This window comes from Malaya genurostris, chromosome 1, assembly GCF_030247185.1.
Source record: "Malaya genurostris strain Urasoe2022 chromosome 1, Malgen_1.1, whole genome shotgun sequence".
NCBI lineage: Eukaryota > Metazoa > Arthropoda > Insecta > Diptera > Culicidae > Malaya > Malaya genurostris.
Genome location: NC_080570.1, coordinates 63075778 through 63094735, shown reverse-complemented (window position 1 = coordinate 63094735; position 18958 = coordinate 63075778). Strand labels below are relative to the sequence as shown.

The 18958-nt window shown below is 40.6% G+C and overlaps 1 protein-coding gene across 2 annotated transcripts in view; it reads left to right on the top strand.

The window, feature by feature from the left end:
* Window positions 1-16195, top strand: part of LOC131440264 (sterile alpha motif domain-containing protein 5) — a 657981-nt gene extending 641786 nt beyond the window's left edge. For both annotated transcript variants that reach the window (XM_058611383.1, XM_058611384.1), the window contains exons 17-18: window positions 1881-2002; window positions 2084-16195. In XM_058611383.1, the coding sequence (XP_058467366.1) occupies window positions 1881-2002; window positions 2084-2712 (751 nt within the window). In that variant the 3' untranslated portion in view covers window positions 2713-16195. The remainder of the gene's footprint in view (window positions 1-1880; window positions 2003-2083) is intronic.
* The last annotated feature ends 2763 nt before the right edge of the window (window positions 16196-18958 follow it).

The window sequence follows — 18958 nt, the reverse complement described above, 5'->3', positions numbered from 1 at the left end:
TCATTCTGTTCATTTTGTGAGGTTATGTCATGTTCGTGCAAAACCTAATATGCTTGGATCGGACTCCAATGAATGAATCTGAGACGGTTGTTTGAAATGTTGACGTAGGACTACATAACTATTGGTAAAATCGCTACTCGAATATGATTTGAATATTTAGGCAGCTGTTTTTTCGTTGTTTGCCATAAATAAAACATTATTTATATCTATGCGAAATATTTTCTCGTATATAGCTATTTAAGAATGTTGGAAGCCCTGTAAAAACCGTTTACTTTTTTGGTGTTATTGATGAAAGGTGCTGATCACTATCATCCAGCACTCCATGATCTGCGTTTTCCTTAAATGCGAAAAAATAGTAGAATGTTGATTTTCCACCTTCAACTTGTGTATACAAAACTATAGTTTCTGTTAAGGGAAACCTTGATAACGACTTGAAAAAAAGAGTACATTTAGACATTGTTCGTTATTAATTGAAGTTGTGACAACCATTTATCTGAAACATATAATTTTAACAACTTGAATCGATGCGTAGAAAAATTTCCAAGCAGTAGCTGTATTGGTATTGAAAATCTCTCCCAAATTAGTTGAGCTGTAGAGTTTTGACAAATCATTTAAAAAAAAAGACTGCAAAAATTGGGCCATGAAAATTTAGTAAGATTTCTGCAAATAACAGTTCGGCTGAAAAGTTCGTATCGTTCAATAGAAACACACATTTTTTTTGCCAAAATTCGTTTTTATTATTCAACATAATTGCCATCAGAGGCGATACAGCGATTATAGCGATCTTCTAACTTTTCGATACCATTTTTGTAGTACGATTTGTCCTTTGCCTCAAAATAGGCCTCAGTTTCAGCGATTACCTCATCATTGCTTCTACATTTTTTACCAGCGAGCATTCTCTTGAGGTCTGAGAACAGGAAAAAGTCACTGGGGGCCAAATCTGAAGAATATGGTGGATGAGGGAGCAATTCGAAGCCCAATTTGTTCAATTTCAGCATGGTTTTTCGTTGTTGTTTTTGATCGATTGTGAGCTCACGCGGCACCCATTTTGCACAAAGCTTTCTCATATCCAAATATTCGTGAATAATATGTCCAACACGTTCCTTTGATATCTTTAGGGTGTCAGCTATCTCGATCAACTTCACTTTACGGTCATTGAAAATCATTTTGTGGATTTTTTCACGTTTTCATCGGTAACAGCCTCTTTTGGACGTCCACTGCGTTCATCGTCTTCGGTGCTCATATGACCAGTACGAAATTTTGCAAACCACATACGAATTGTTGCTTCGCCCGGTGCAGAGTCTGGATAACACTCATCAAGCCATTTTTTGGTATCGGCGGCACTTTTTTTCATCAAAAAGTAGTGTTTCATCAACACACGAAATTCCTTTTTTTCCATTTTTTTCACAATAACAAAAGTAGCTTCACTCAAAATGCAATATCTCACAAACTAATAATCAGACAGCTGTCAAATTTATACACGTATCTTTTGAAGGTTGGTACTAACTGAAAATGGTATGGATTTAATTCTAGTGGCGCCCTCTCATCAATGTTGAATAGAAACGATACGAACTTTTCAGCCGATCTGTTATACAACGAAATCGGTTGACTTATCATTTCTGCATATGAAATTTAGCGTTCCTGTTGCTGTTTCTCCTCTCCTCTCCTGCATCAATTCGAATGAAAATGATAATTTTATACTGAATATTATCCAACCATTTATATATCTGGAACTTAATTGTTGAATACTAGCAAGTTAAATATATCGGGTTTTGTTTTAATGAAGAATGTTTTTAAGGTGACATCTTACGTCAAAGGAACTAAATTGGAAGAACATTGTTCAATGACATGACTAAAGATGTTTTCTGTTCTATTTACAGGTACGAAGATTTGGAACTCTTCAAAGAACTAGAACCGACCGATCTCGATTACCTAGGTATTGGAAATACGGAGCACCGTGCCAAACTACTAGCGGCCGTACAGCTTTTGCATGATTTAGACTGTAAGTATCTCCGTCCGAATTCATTTCCTGTATTCCTACAAATACGGTCCAACTAACCTATTCTGTTCATTTGCCCAAAAGCTACCTCGGACGGCGAAGTGGCCGGTTCCAGTTCGGAGAACGACGAAGGGCTTCGGTTAAGTCACGTGAAAGGTTCCTCGGTTCATCACCATCACCACCAGCAACAACTGCAGCAGCAGCAACATCAGCAGCACCAGCATCACAACCACCAAACGTCTCCTTTTGGTCGGCGGCACTTCCCTCGCGATTCGGGCTGTTACGAGGGATCTCCGGTGCCGCAGTCCAACGTCAACCCTGGGCACCTGTTGCTACTCCAGCACCAGCATCAGCATGGCAACAGTCACCATCCGGGACAGAACAACAGCCTGTCGGATAACGATACGAACAATCTGGACTCGGTGGTGGCGCAGTGTTCGAACGAGATACTGAAACGGGTCGAGGGTGCCAGACGGTTCAAGGACGAACCGAAATTCTCCGTTGGAACTAACAGTGGGGTGAAAACGATGAACAGAGCGACCAAGAAGGGTGGACTACTGGGCGGGGGTGGCAATGGAGGCGCAGGTGGAGATGACATGACGATACGAAGCAGCGGTGGAAGTGGAGGTGGTGGTGCCCTGAGCGAAAAGTCCAGTGATTCCGGTGTCAGCAGCAGCAGTTTGTCCTCGGGACCGATCAAGAACAATCTTTAGCGGCAGTTTTTGCTGGTCACGGGAGAGCGATGAGTCTGTTGGATAGCGTAATTAGGATACTGCAAGATTTTTATCATGTTTTAACATAGTTCACGAAGCAAACTGCCAAAAGAAAGACGAATCATAATTAAGGGGGAAGCTAAATAAATCAATAGATTTTCTACAACTAATTGGAGCACCAAGGTAAACAAGACTTGATTTTGCATACATAGTTTTGTGGACAGAAACTGTCGAACCTGTACAGATTGATAACAGTTGGCGTCCAGTTCAAAGGCCTACTACTACTACTACTACTATTCAAGCCGCGTAACCTGTGTTTTTTTTGTGATTGTTATTATTGTTACCGCTCGGAAGCAGTAGGCTATTGAATTAGTTATAGCGGTTTTTCATTCTTCCCTTCTATACTTTTAAATCAAGCCGAAACAATTCAATTGAAAACGATAGCAACGTAGAAACGAACTTGTGATATAATTCAATCCTTTGTTGATGGAAAACTTTGTTTTCTCTCTCTGTTATAGTACAGTACAAGTACAGTACAGTACCAGTGTGTTGTACAGTGCGTGTGTGTTTGTATATCTTTTTGTTGTGTATAGGAAGTCTGCGGGTGCAGGCGGTCACGAAACAAAAACAAAAAAAAAACGTTGGCCAAAGCACGTGGTGTGCTTGGCAGGTGAGTTTGTAGCACTCTGTATTATGCTCACTTGTTATGTTGTACATGTTTCCACGGAAAATTCTATTTAACTGATAAAGTGCTTATGGCGTTTGGCTGAATGAGGCGTATCATTTCTAAGGCTAAATTACAAAAATTATATGATGAAACGCGAGAGGTAATGGTACGAATTGATGTAGTCAATAAGAAATTTTAAAAAGTTGTGTTTTTATTTCTTACATCATTACATCATTACATCATTATTGCGTAGGGCTTTTCGAATATCCAAAAAAAGTCATCTGATCGTTGAAAAACCTGTTAATTGAAGCACTCGTTGATTTACAATAACTCAATTACTTTCTTGTATGCGGAATCAATACATTCATTTTCATATAATGTCACTCACTCCACGTTCCAACCATCAAAATTGTAATTGTAATATTACATGGAATGAAAAGTCCCGGGCCTCTTACAGAAAAAAAAAAACGTGAATAGTTTCGAACCGTGTATATTTTTGTTGAGAGCAACCACTAGTGCTGATCGTGTCAGACAAGTTCTAGTTTTCATCAAGCTATGGGAAAATACGAGTTTCGTATCCTGATAACACAGCAACGGTGAAATTGAATGATTTTTTTATATTTTACTTAGTCTTCGATAATTTACCTCGCACAGGCACCTAATTACTAATTCTTAATCTAAACATATATTTGGACACACTAAAATCAAATTTGTCATAAGCTTCGTTAAAAAGACAGCAATATACATTAAAATGGGTTGTTTTGTCCATATTTAGTGCGATTGATTGGCAACTGTAGAAATTGCACACGTCGAGTTCGTCTTAATGGAGCAAAAAACGGCAGTTTTCCTAACAGCTCCGTGCAGCCATTGTTGTTAACTATTACATCGAAAATCAGGAGCCGCTGCAAGACCTGTCTCCTGCTTTCCAGTGTTGGTAAATTGAAGAGTCGACAGCGGTCCTCGTAAGAGGGTAGATGAACGGGATCAGACCAAGGGAGTAGACGTAGTGCGTATCGTATGAAGCTCCTTTGCACGCTTTCAATTCTTCTGATATGGACACTATGGAACGGTGCCCATACCGGAACGGCATATTCTAAAATACTGCGAACAACTGAACAGTACAAAGTTTTCAGGCAATAGATGTCTTCGAACGACTGTGTATTCCGATGGATGAAACCCAACATGGAAAAGGCCTTCGCGGTGATTAGTGCGACGTGTTCCGAGAAGCGTAGTTTGTTATCCAAATAGACTCCAAGATCCTTTATTATAGTGACACGTTAAATACTTGTTACAGAAATTTTATAGTCGAAAACAGTTGAAGTGCGTAAACGAGAAAATGTGACAACATTACATTTACGAATGTTGACCTCCATGCCATTGATAATACACCAGTCGATAAGTGTTTCAATGTCAGATAGCAGATTGCGGAAAAATTTTTGGAATCGGAATTATTGCAGCAGTTTTCCATGCACTAGGAAATGCGCAATCGGCGAAAGATCGGTTGAAGATTATGGATACTGGGAAGGCAAGAGAGGCTGCACAGTTTATGACGAAAGAAGGAGGTTGTACGTCCAGTCCTGCACCTTTCGTGGAATCCATTGTCAACAGCTTTCTAGTGACGTCTTTTAGACTGAAAACTATTCGTGGTATGTCCAGGTTGTAATGGGTTGGTGAGATATTAACAGATCGGCTGAAAAGTTCGTATCGTTTCTATGAGAGGGTGCCACTAGAATTAAATCCATACCATTTTCAGTTAGTACCAACCTTCAAAAGATACGTGTATAAATTTGACAGCTGTCTGATTATTAGTTTGTGAGATATTGCATTTTGAGTGAAACTACTTTTGTTATTGTGAAAAAAATGGAAAAAAAGGAATTTCGTGTGTTGATGAAACACTACTTTTTGATGAAAAAAAGTGCCGCCGATACCAAAAAATGGCTTGATGAGTGTTATCCAGACTCTGCACCGGGCGAAGCAACAATTCGTATGTGGTTTGCAAAATTTCGTACTGGTCATATGAGCACCGAAGACGATGAACGCAGTGGACGTCCAAAAGAGGCTGTTACCGATGAAAACGTGAAAAAATCCACAAAATGATTTTCAATGACCGTAAAGTGAAGTTGATCGAGATAGCTGACACCCTAAAGATATCAAAGGAACGTGTTGGACATATTATTCACGAATATTTGGATATGAGAAAGCTTTGTGCAAAATGGGTGCCGCGTGAGCTCACAATCGATCAAAAACAACAACGAAAAACCATGCTGAAATTGAACGAATTGGGCTTCGAATTGCTCCCTCATCCACCGTATTCTCCAGATTTGGCCCCCAGTGACTTTTTCCTGTTCTCAGACCTCAAGAGAATGCTCGCTGGTAAAAAATTTAGAAGCAATGAAGAGGTAATCGCTGAAACTAAGGCCTATTTTGAGGCAAAGGACAAATCGTACTACAAAAATGGTATCGAAAAGTTGGATGATCGCTATAATCGCTGTATCGCCTCTGATGGCAATTATGTTGAATAATAACAACGAATTTTGGCAAAAAAATGTGTGTTTCTATTGAACGATACGAACTTTTCAGCCGAACTGTTACTTAGCACACTTTGAAAGAAGGACGAGAATAGGTTAGCAGTACCCAGTGATGTTTCAGCAGATTCACCATTGTAGCATTTGCGGTACGGATTGGTCCAGCATCCTCCGGTTTTTTTTTCAGACCTGGCCTCCAGCGACCATTACCTATTTCCAAACCTGAAAAGGTTTCTCCAAGGAAAGAACTTTTCGTTGAATGCTGAGGTCATTGTAGAAACAAAAGCCTATTTTGAAGGCCTTTTTTTCGAAGGGCATCAAAATGCTGGAGGACCGATGGGTCACCTAGAAGGAGACTATACTGAAGAATAAAAAAGTGTCCACGGTAAAAAATCGACTTTTTCTTTGTTAGGTCCGTGACTTCTTATTCCATGTAGTATAATCGAAATTACACGTGAGAAAAAAACAATTTCACTGATCTCATATCCTAACTGTTTCAAGGCATCAAATCAAGTTTCAAAAGAAGACAGACCGACTTTTTCTGGCACATAGTTACTGTGACAGCACGAAACTAGTTGTGCCTTTTTATCCCATTTTTTTCTAGTTATAATATTCAGTTGAAATTTGATCTACTCTGGATTGTAGCAAATATGAACTATCAATGTTGGTCCACATTACGTAGAAAACTTCAGCAATTCAAGTACATACAATGGAAGCCAGTCACCTTTCCGAATGCAAAAGAAAGTCCAACCAAAGTGTTACTATGCTGTTTATTATGTACGAATGAAAACTTAATTGCTAATTTTGCATTTATGAAATATAGAGTAGTTAAGGTCCATGAGTATGTACATCATCTTTCTAACTATCAAGAAGAACTGAACTAGTCTCATCTCATGTCCGGTCACCATCACTAAAGCCTGAATATGTCAGTTGACGAGCGAAGATGGTGAAATCCCTTATGTGGAGTCCTGTCAACTCTAACTCTCTTACTCTTTCAGTCGTAGACCACGCGGGTCTCTGCTGTATACAAGAGGCGTCTCCATTCAACTAGCTTCATGGCTGTTCGCCGCCAGCCTCGGGAGCTGCGAAGGGTCCGCAGGTCGTCCTCAATCGATCCATCTTGCCCGCTGTGCGCCTCTTCTTCCGGTCGGATCATTATCGAGGATCATTCCCGGCCCACCGTTACCGTTTGGACGAGGGTTGGTCCTCCCAGCAACTGGTGCAGTTCATGGTTCATTCGCCTTCTCCACGTACCGTCTTCCATCCGCACTCCGTCAAAGATGATTCGCAACACTTTCCGTTCAAAAACACCTTGTGCGTGTTGATCCTCCACAAGCATTGTCCAGGACTTGTGCCCGTAGAGGATACCGGTCTAATCAGCGTTTTGTAGATAGTTAACTTCGTACGACGGCGAATTTTGCTCGATCGAAGCGTCCTGCGCAGTCCAAAGTAAGCACGAATTTCTGACAATATGCGTCTCTGAATTTCTCTGCTGGTGTCATTATCGGCAGTCACCAGTAAGCCCAAGTACACGAACTCGTCGACCATTTCGATTTCATCACCACCAATCAGAACTCGTAATGGGTGGCTGACGTTATCTTCTCTCGAGCCCCTGCCTTTCATGTACTTTGTCTTTGACACATTGATGTCTAGTCCGATCCGCTTGACCTCAGCTTTTAGTCCGATGTACGTATTCTCCATCTTCTCAAAGTTGCGTGCTATAATATCAATATCATCAGCGAAACCAAGTAGCTGGACGGATATTCTGAAAATCGTGCCACTTGTGTCTATCCTCGCTCTTCTTATCACACCCTCCAAAGCAATGTTGAATAGCAGACACGAAAGGCCGTCACCTTGCCGTAGCCCTCTGCGAGTTTCGATGGGACTCGAGTTTATCCCCGATACTCGAACAACGCACATCACTCGATCCATCGTAACCTTGACCAATTGTATCAGTTTGTCCGGGAATCCGTAGTCGTGCATGATTTTCCATAGCTGTTCTCGATCGATTGTGTCGTAGGCTGATTTGAAATCGATGAATAAGTGATGTGTGGGCACATTGTATTCGTGGCACTTTTGCAACACCTGGCGGATGGCGAACACTTGGTCCGTGGTAGCGCGTTCGCCCATAAATCCTGTCTGATATTGTCCCACGAATTCGTTTGCAATCGGTGAAAGTCGACGGTATGAGATTTAGGAGAGTACCTTGTAGGCGGCGTTCAGCAGAGTTATCGCGCGGTAATTGCAGCAATCCAGCTTATCGCCCTTTTTGTAGATGGGACACACGATTCCTTCCATCCATTCCTCCGGTAAAATCTCGTCCTCCCTGATCTTGGTAACGACCCATTGCAGTGCTTTCACTAGTGCATTACCACCGTGTTTTAGTAGCTCGCTTGGTAGTTGGTCAACGCCAGCGTCCTTATAATTTTTCAACCGGATTACCACCTCCTCCACTTCTTGGAGGTCTGGGACCGGTAGTCTATCGTCCTCCGCACGCGTTCCCAAGTTTGTTACCGCGCCCGCTACTTTCGTATTCCGCCACACCTCCATTGAGGTGCTCGTCGGAATACTGCCGCCACCTCTCGATCACCTCACAGTCCTTCGTGAGAAGATTCCCGTTGGTATCCTTGCACATATCGGCCTGTGGCACATGGCCTCTGCGCGAACGGTTCACCTTCTCGTAGAACTTCCTTGTGTCATTAGCACGGAACAGCTGTTCCATCGCTTCGCGATGTCGGTCTTTCTGTTGGCGCTTTTTTCTACGGGATACCGAGTTTAGTCTGTTCCGCGCCTGTCTGTATCGCTACTCGTTTGCTCTCGTCCGGTGTTGCAGCTTGCTCGCCTAAGCTGCATTCTTCTCGGCCACTAACTATTCACATTCGTCGTCGAACCTATGGCAGAACGGATGTCTCTCCAGCCATCTTCAAGAGTAGCTGCACCAAGCTGCTCTTCCGTTGGTAGTGCCACTGCCAACTGCTGCGCGTAATCTTGGGCTACTCCAGCATCCCGGAGCCGCGCGATGTTAAACCGCGACGTTCGGTTTCGACGTTGGGTAGCCACCGTCGAAAGTTTTGAGCGCATGCATACAGCAACCAAGTAGAGGTTCGAATCTATATTCGCACTGCGGTAGGTGCGAACATTGTTGATGTCCGAGAAAAATTTTCCGTCGATCAAAACGTGGTCGATTTGGTTATCGGTCTAATGGTCAGGTGATCTCCAGGTAGCTTTGTGGATATCCTTGCGGGGAAAGAAGGTGCTTCTCACTACCATTCCTCGGGAGGCCGCAAAGTTGACACACCGTTGGCCGTTGTTATTTGATGCGGCATGCAGGCTGTTCGGCCCGATTACCGGTCGGTACATTGCCTTCCTTCCTACCTGGGCATTCATGTCACCGATGACAATTTTTACGTCTCTGCGTGGGCAGTCGTCATAGGCTTGTTCCAGCTGCACGTAGAACGCTTCTTTCTCGTCATCGGGTCTCCCTTCATGCGGGCAGTGCACGTTGATGATGCTGTAATTGAAAAACGGCCTTTAATTCTCAACCCACACATCCTAGCGCAGAGATGTCCATCTCCTGTGTGTGACGAAGAGCAAGAAAAATTTCTCCCCTCGCACTGACTCTTCTGAGCTCTTCTCTTTCATATATATATACACCACTGTTGTATAAAGTGTGCACGCATTATGAGTGCGTTTGTTTATTTCCTTTTACCTCCTCCACTGAATCGCACCAAAGTGCTAGAGCATTAGCTAATAAATTCTCTGAGGTGGATGCAGATACTTTCACAGAGGTGTACACGCCGGTGAGCACTCTGCTGTATGGTTTTCGTAGATGAAGCGTGGACACGCAAAATCAGCAAAATAAATCAATTTATCGTTAAATTTTCGGTTTTCATTGCAAATTTTTCATAACAAGGCCAGATCTACTCTCTATTAATTGAAGTTCACAGAAGTGTTCGCTCACCATCACGCGCCAGTGATCACTTGGGTGTATTTAGGCGAGAGCACGTAAGAGCGAATGTTATTCTCTCGCACCAGCTTCTTTCAACACAAGCACGCACTCAAAGTCTGTCTGTCTGTCTGGACAATGAGAAGAAGTGCGCTTTCCTCTTTGTGTGGAGCGGAGCAAATGTATCCGAAGTGTTTAATTGAAACCTGCGCCCTGGTGTATCACTCTAGTGAAATGCCATCTCTGTCCTACCGTTGATCGGCTGCCACCCAATCACTCGCTGACGCATCAGGCCCAGCTCTATAGAGCCAGTTCCCAGCTCGTTCGTTGTGCCACAGCTTTGGTAGAAGGTAGCCGCTCGATGTCCGCTTTTCCACACCTTCTGTCCCATCCAACAAAGCTCCTGCAGCGCTACGACCTCGAAGCTTAGTTCGTCGTATATTATCCTGTCACAGCCTGCGAAACCTAGCGACTTGCAGTTCCATGTTCCAAGTTTCCAATCGTAGTCCTTATTTCGTCGCGTGGGTCTATGCCGATTGTTCCGGGTTGTATTCTCTCCTGTATAATCTGCAATAAATATTTTACGGGTGGCTTATTAGGCCTACGCCAAGCCCCTGTCTCGCCGGAGGATCATCGTGCTTGCTCTGTTTAACGTCCCAACTAGCACTAGGACGAACCCGTTGGACAGGAACAATAACCTTGACGATGACCTTGCTTGCCATAATCACGACATTTGTGGTCACGAAATCGACAGTCCTTGTTGAAGTGCATTCCACCACAGGACCAGCAGGGCGTTCGTAGTAACTGTTCACGAACTGTTACCGCATCTACTAGATTGACGTGCTGGATTCGGCAAACGTTTGTTGTGTGCTACCTAATTAAATGATGACGATTTCTCCACTAGTACAGTATCCTGCTTCAGATACACTATACTGTTGCATTGCTCAACGATTTGCTGAAGGGTAATGTCTGCTGCTTCATTGAGCGTGTTGATTAACCTCTGAACAGCGCTTTCAGTTTTTCGACGGTTTCCCAAAACGTGTACTTACGAGCATGTTTTGGAAGAATGAAACTGTTGTTACGCTCGTGGTTTTGTGGGCTCGTTTTTCTAAGTAAAAGTCGTACCTTTGCTGCGTTTGCTAACTTACCCGCATCCCGCATCAAAAAGATCGCGAAAACCATGCGTCGAATGTGTGCCCATTGTCTTTGTCATACACGAATTGCGCCATGTTTGACCTTGAAAGGGAATCGAGTATAACCTCATCTAAGGACAAACTGAGCAATTCCAGGAATGAGTAGACGAAAAAGTGACAAAATCGGAATCGACCTTCTCTGATTTCGATGAAACTTTGCACATGGCTTCAGTATGACAAACCAGTTTTGAACCGATGGTGAGGTCAACCCGACTCACGACTGATTTTTAAAAAGGGTGTATGTATTTTTGCATTTCACCAAAATTGTCTTTTTTCAAATCGTTGTAACTCGGAAACCGTTCATTGTACAAAAATGGCGTTCGGGAAGAAGTTGTAGGGAATCGATTGGGCACTCTAAAAAAATATACACTGAAAAAAATTTTGATTTCTTTTTCAATAGTTACAAAATAATCCGAAAAAGTTAAATAAAAAAAGCATGGTTTTGATTTTTTCGATCATTTCTATTTTAAAGCTGTTATTAAAACCTACAGATTGCTGGCTATCCCATCCGTGCCTTTTGAGAAATGAAGAAGTTACAGCTAAAAGAATTTACAGATATATTCGATATTTCAAGTTCTCGTTGAAAGATAATTATTTAAACAGTAGAATATCATTCTACTGATTAAAGGCAATAAATTTGTTCATGATATCCCTTCTTCTAAAAGTAGCTGTTGTTGAGATACTTGGATATTTAATTATAACACCATTTTTTATATTTCCATGAATTGTTTATTTGCTTGCTATATCTACAGTTATTACATGTACATGAATAATTCTTAATTATATACAAGATTTTATTTATGTCTGACGGAGGTGCCTCGCAGTACAAAAACAGAAAAAAAATAATTAAAACAAAAATTATCAAAAAAAAAAATCATGCTTTTTACCTTTTCTTATAATTTTCCGAGGCCCGGAAGTACCGAGTTTCAAGTTCGTTATGTCAAAAAAATTTGTTTTTTGACAGTATCTGTCACACTTGACCTTGAAAACAGAATATGTTTCTGTACTTAGATTCCGCACGGTGATAGCTATCCAACAAGCCATAGATTGTTAAAATCCATCCATTTTCAACGGAGATATCGACATTTTTGTGTAAGCGACTTTTTCCCCTATTCCAGCAGTAGGAGTTTTGAGCGCAGTATGACAAAGCAATGCACAGTGGGGAAAAAACGATCAAAAACGCGACTTTGCTCAGTAATTTTATAAAAACTTGAGCAAACATTTTCAAAATTAGTATTTCTTATGCAAATTTTTCTGTAGAATCGATTTATGATAGTTAGAAGATCCGCAAAATTCATGCCCGCATGAATTCATTTGTAATCCTATTTTCAAGTCTTTCTTCGTAATATCAATCGATTTTTATCAACCGCAATCAGCTGGCTTTCGGTATGCGAAAGAAAATTTAACCAGAAATACGACTTTTGATATAAATTAGGGGTAAAACGGGTTAAACAGGCTAGTACTGTCATTCTCATTGTGTTTAATTGGATCACAGATGTTTTGCACGAAAAGAAATGGGGTAAAACGGTTCAACGAGTTTTCTGCTGTCAATATAACTATATGCAATCGATTTGTTAGACTTTTTTACATCGGAAACACTCTATTCGCTCTTCTGCAAGTTCTTCGGTTTCATGTTATATAGTTAAGCTTGAATACAATGCTTATACTGCTAGGGAACTTGGGGTAAAATGAACATGATAGCGTTTCGTGCGGTCCTTCTAAATACATGGAATCGATTTTACTGACCATTTTACACCAAAAAAGTGCTTTATGGTCAGCTGTATCTTACCTCCAAAAAAAATCGTCACGTTTTTGGTCCATTTTTCCCCACTGTGCAATGCTTGGGAGCAAGGTGAAACACGATTTTTATACTGTTACATACAATTGTTTCTAAGTACCGAAAAAAAGTGTCCTTTTCCATGACATTTGGCTCGGACCGATTTTAGCGGTTCGTTTTTACAACATAATCGTTCAAATGTTCGAATGTAAACCAGATGATATCAGCATTTTCGAGTTGAAAGTAATTCCATAATTATATTGATTTAAACTACTCACAGCAATAAATGCTGGAAGAACATAACAACCATATACCATTCGAATCAATTCGTCGAGATCAGCAAATGCGTGTGTGATAAATAATTTCACTCAATTTTTTCGGAGATGGCTAAACCGTTTTCTACAAACTCAGATTCATACGAAAAGTCGTATGCTCCCAAACAAGATTCCTGAAAGGTGAACCGAAATTAAAATAATGCAATTCATTTTTCTCGCAGATGGCTGAACCGATTTAAGATTCAAATGAAATCTAAGAAACATCTATTCAAATGAGAGGTCTTAAAATCCTATAAAACATCTTACTTTTTAGTCAGATCCGACTTCTGGAAGTACCATAAATAATGATGAAAAACTCTAAAGTGGAACTTACTTCGATATCTCATGGAATGTTCAATCGATTGTCACACGTTGAGATTGAAATTCGATACGATTTCGACATTACAGGGTAATGAGTGATTTAAATCTCAATTTGCCGTTTAAAACGACGATAATTAAAATAATGTCATGAGAACTAAAACACCTAAGAATATCCATGCAAAAAAACACATGCGGATTGATAAAAAAAGGTATCATCTCACTGCTAGGTGGATTAATCACGTTTTTTATTTAACTTTTTTTTAATTATTTTGTAATTATTGTGCCCAATCGATTCCCTACAACTTCTTCCTGAACGCCATTTTTTTTTTACAATTAACGGTTTCCGAGTTACAACGGTTTGAAAAAGGCAATTTTCGCGATATGCAAAAATATATACGCCCTTTTTAAAAATCAGTCGTGAGTCGGATCGACCTCTCCATCGGTTCAAAACTTATGGTTTGCCATGCTGAAGCCATGTGCAAAGTTTCATCCAAATCGGAGAAGGTCGAGTCTGAATATCTGCTAATCATTTCAGGAATTGCTCAACTCTTTAAGGCTTAGCGGCCAACTGCTGTGACATTTGTCTCAACAGAGCCTGCAAGATTTGGAAATTTGTTGAAGGCACTACACAGATTTTTTTCGGAAATACATCGATCAACAGCAACATATATAAAAGAATTTAAAAAAAACATTCATTTTATTTGTGGTAGTTGATACTATGTTTGGAACTATAAGAAAAAGAAATCGAGTCCGTTTTCATGTTGACTGTGCTAAAAAGTTAGGGAAAGAGCAGATAAATACTTTTATGGCATAATACAAACTCAAAACAAATTAGTGATTCCAGATTTCTCGGTTAATTTTACAAAAGGGCGTATAAGCAAGTGACAGTTTCTCTTTGTTTACTCTCTCTTCTATTAATTACCAAGCGGTTTCCACGTTTATCACTCACTCTTTGCATGAAATGATACCCGAAACTGTCGACTTTCAAACAGAACTGTGAAATCCAAGAAAATTTTTCTAATCACATCACAATAATCGAAAGAGAGAGTGATTAAAGAAAAACTGTCACTTGATTATACGCCCTTTTGGAAAATTGACCGAGATTTTTTTAAATCGTATTGGTCAATTCACAGCAAAATTAAAATGGTTGCTTTTAGGTGGATAAGTTTTTTTCACGATTATATCGATCCTATAATTTCTGTCGACATAATCATATCCAAATATTACAATCGGCCACATCTAGCAGATTGTAGTAAAAATTCTTAGTTCGATTTTCGAATCCTTGAAATATATTGCAACTCGCACCGACAGAGAAGATTCTACTCTCAGGAAACATTACACCCCGTGTCAGTTAGCCCGCGTCAATCAGTCAAATGTCATTAAAAAGCACTTTCGGAAACAACAATGTTTCATTTGATATACAGCCAAAAAAAATTGTAATGTATCAGAAAAGTTTGCGATAAAAAGAAACGAATGAAAAGCAATAGAGGTCCGACCTAGTCTGAAGCACGAATGGCGAAGAGAGATAGTTTGTACAGAGATTATAATTATTATAAAAATGCTTGAATGCAACGCTACGGAAAAATGTCGATACCGGGACAGGGCTTACAGCCGGGCAGCCAAACCTTAGTAGAACAATTGTGTACATAAAAAAAAAAATCAGCTGTAATCAAATGGTAGGAAAATTTTGAGCTTTCACGACTCACAAATTGACACTTTTCGAAAAAATAAATTTCATCAACCGAACTTCTTCCAAATTTTCCCTACTTTGAAGCAAAAACAATTAACGATCATCTTGAAATTAATTGGTCTAACGAAACAATCCTTTTTCTAGTGAATCCAGTCAGTACATAGTAGTGAAATGTTATTTTTATCCGGATATATCATATAAAATACGCTGCGAAAATATATGAAAAAAAAATTAAAATAATCTAAAAGTTGTGAAAATAATAAAAATTTTAACACAAGGCGGGTCAGGGTTTCAGCTGCAAGTAAACAATAATCCGACGAATGTGTGCGTGCACAAACTGCATTTGGAAGTATCGAAATAAATAGCTCTTAGTCAACACACGGAAGCAACAATCGATGGAAGCGGCTTTTTCCAGTAACAAATCAAACAACAACAACAAAAAATGATACCGAATTTTGACTGCGCTTTGCTTCAACTTCTTCTTGTACAGAAAATTAAAAATATAGTCAAAGCTGTAAAAAAAAACCCCTAGCAAATAGTAAACACCCAGTTGATTTTTGTTAAACCTTATACATATGCTCTGTTCAATTAGGATGCGAAATGAAAAAAAACAACCGACGATCGAATGAGTTCAAAGGGATGGAGGGGGGGGGGGGGGGGGGATCACAACTCCCGGAGGATTACGAAGAGTCCGAAGCCGACGCCAGCCGGAATTGTGCTGGCCGTGTTGTAGAATGACTGCGTAGTTAGAATTTCTGCATTGTTTGTACATTTATTGGATTCTCTAAGAAATAAATTTTAATAAATCGAAATTCTCGTTGTACATATGAATCTGAATACTGCAAAAAAAAAATAAAAATAAAATAAAGCAGAAATAACGAAACGAGCTGGCGCACGTCACAGTAAATTATTTATTAAACAAACTCTAAGCCAATCGAGAGAAAATGATCGAATCAAAATCTACTCCAAAAGCAAACATTTGATTATTAGTCACGTCTATTGTAGTATCGAAAATGATGGCAAAACAAATAATAAAAAAATTCAAATCTTGATTTGTGCGTTTTTTTCTCTTTCCGAAGTCTACCGACATATGTGTTCCGAAATCAAAGTTTTGAACTGACTAGTTAAACTTTTGGATAGTTTCAAATCAGTTAGACCATAAATTTTGGATGCCAAAAATCATGATGCGATTTCGCTAAAATTCGAACAAACTACATCAAACTTTCACTCGATTCTAGCGTATATAGCGATCATCCAACATTCAAAGCTGTAAGCTTACTACTGTATATCCGTTTGTGCCGCGCGAGTGCCTGCCTGCTGGGTGGCGTAGAATTTTCTTTTCGAATTCTAAATCCATTCAAATTGAGAGTTTATACAATTTATACGCTTCAGCGATAACTGCTTTGTTCCACGAAGCGATATTTCCACTCCTGCCATTTAGAGCCAAGCAGCCAACGCCAACGAACCATAACTCTTCCGCGCGCCCCGCCGAGGACGGAGTGACGGAGTACGTAACCGTGCGGAGAAGGGGAGACTGAAAAAAGCCTTCTTCCAGTGTCACTTTACTTGTCGATTTCACACTAACCGCGGTACTCCGGGCGGCGTCAGGGGGTAAAAGCATGTTTCAAAGTTCGACCGCAGGCACTTTTTCAAATGATAACCATCCGTCGAAGTCAAAGCCGAAACCGAAACCGAACTCGGGGGAGCCTCGGATCGAAGAAAAGCTCCAACCGGCGAAGATTTATTGATAATTTAATACCGCAAAACGAGTTGCGAATAAATTTACGCTGGCTTCTTCCTGTCCTGTCGGAGTGTTCCGAGGGGATGCCTCACATGGAAAGGCCCACCAGGAACTGTCGAATTCTACTATTCCTACTTGGGAGTCCCGAAAACTGGACCGGAGACCGGAGTCTTGTGGCAGTCGGTAGAAATTGGCGAAGTACAACATGGAAATGTTATTTCAGCACAATAGAAGAATAAGTATACTTTTTTATGGACGGTTTTTACCCCGTTAGAGTGTGAAAGAAAGGCGACGTGGTGGAGCGAGGGACCGAGACACGCCTGAAACGAGTAGAATAAAATCACATTTTATCAATGGTACTAAATTTTGTGCTGCGGATTTTCCCGAGTGATCTTTATAGACTCCTTTATGTGTGCTTTTTGCTTTGCGAGATTTAACTACTGTTAAGTGGGGTTGGTAGAAATGTGTAATTGACAGAGTTTCGTGGAGGATACGGAGTCTCTTTTAGCATGATTCTATGGATTACTTTAATAACAGGATGAAGCTATTCTAAGAAAAATCTATCTGACGTCATCAATAGTAGGATAAGAATTTTGTGCCTAAGTTAATAAAAGTGAATAATGAGAAAGTTTCTAATAATAGCCGATACCATTCACCGCGAAATTAACGAAGGAAGTCCTTCCGGAACTGACACTGATACCCGTCCACTAATCATAACTGGTGCTACGGCCCCCGATCTACTCGACTTGTAGCTAACGGCTAATGTAGATTGTCGGAGCGTGCCAATCGGAAGCCATCATCCAACCAAAATCGTTGGACTGTTCCCGGTGTATTATACGGCCTTTTGCGTATATACGATCGAAAAAGGTTAGAAAGTTAGAAAACTGGTAACACTGTTTATCTGAAGTATAATTAAACAGACGGCTGGACCGCCACTTGTTTTTGAATCCTCAATCTGGTTAGTTGTTTCTTCCTGTGCTCCGAAAGTTCCATAGAATCAACGGTTCGCTTTTCTTCATTTGAGTTGAGTCCTTGAACTTATCTCTTTTATACCTGGAAGTAAGTATTATAAAGGAAATACTAAACCCGGCATTCTCGAGGACAATTCGAAAACGGTTTTTGGAAGCGCCGGTTCCTGAAGATCCTGCATCATCGGGGAACTTTCCATCAGTTTAGGGTAGATACAACGTCGAGGAAGAATATTCCCCACACACCGATACTACTGGTACGCTACGAAAAACACACACGGATGAGCACCGAGTTTGATCCGACGATTCCGATTGGAACGTTGCTTTGGGTTCACTGGCTTCCACACGACTCGAAACCGGTGTTGTGGCGACTACTTGACTAATCTCCGACGTTGGATCTACTCTTAACTGACGGAGAGTTCCACGATGACACACGCTCTTCCGGAACCGGTGCTTCCGGAAACCGTCTACGAATTGACCTAGATAATGTCGGAAATAGTCCAAGGATTTTTGTTGGAGGATGGCTTCCGATTGACTGGCGCTCCGACGATTTTAACTACACTACACCGATAGAGAGTTTGCAGGCGGAGGAAGTTCTCTCGAACCGACGCTTATTCGCAGATTCCTTTTCAGCTTTCGCTGCAACTCTGACTGTATTAGCCATACTTGATTACCGTATTCCATAGTCACCATGATTACCGCATTCTTCTTGTCTTCATCACCAAACATTTCCTCGGTAATGTTTTCGACTCGTGAAGCCGGCGTTATTCTAAGGACATTTGCCAATTCGGGGCAGACGAATACCACGTTCTGAGTAGTTTGCTCTACATTGCCACATTGTGTACAAAAATACGAAAACGTTTTAAGACCGGATCTGTCTGGGATAAAAGTTTATCTTCCCTTATTTACTGTTAATTCACGTCGACACATTTGGAATGAGCGCTGAAGCTGTGTGGTGGTGATTAGACTCTTTTCTGTTTTCGGGAATGGGTCTGATTTCCAAACAAATTATTTAATAAAAGTATGAAATATATTTTCATGAGACTATTATGATGGAAGAGAAAGGCATTATCACACCATTATGTGGATTAAGAAGGGTTTTTT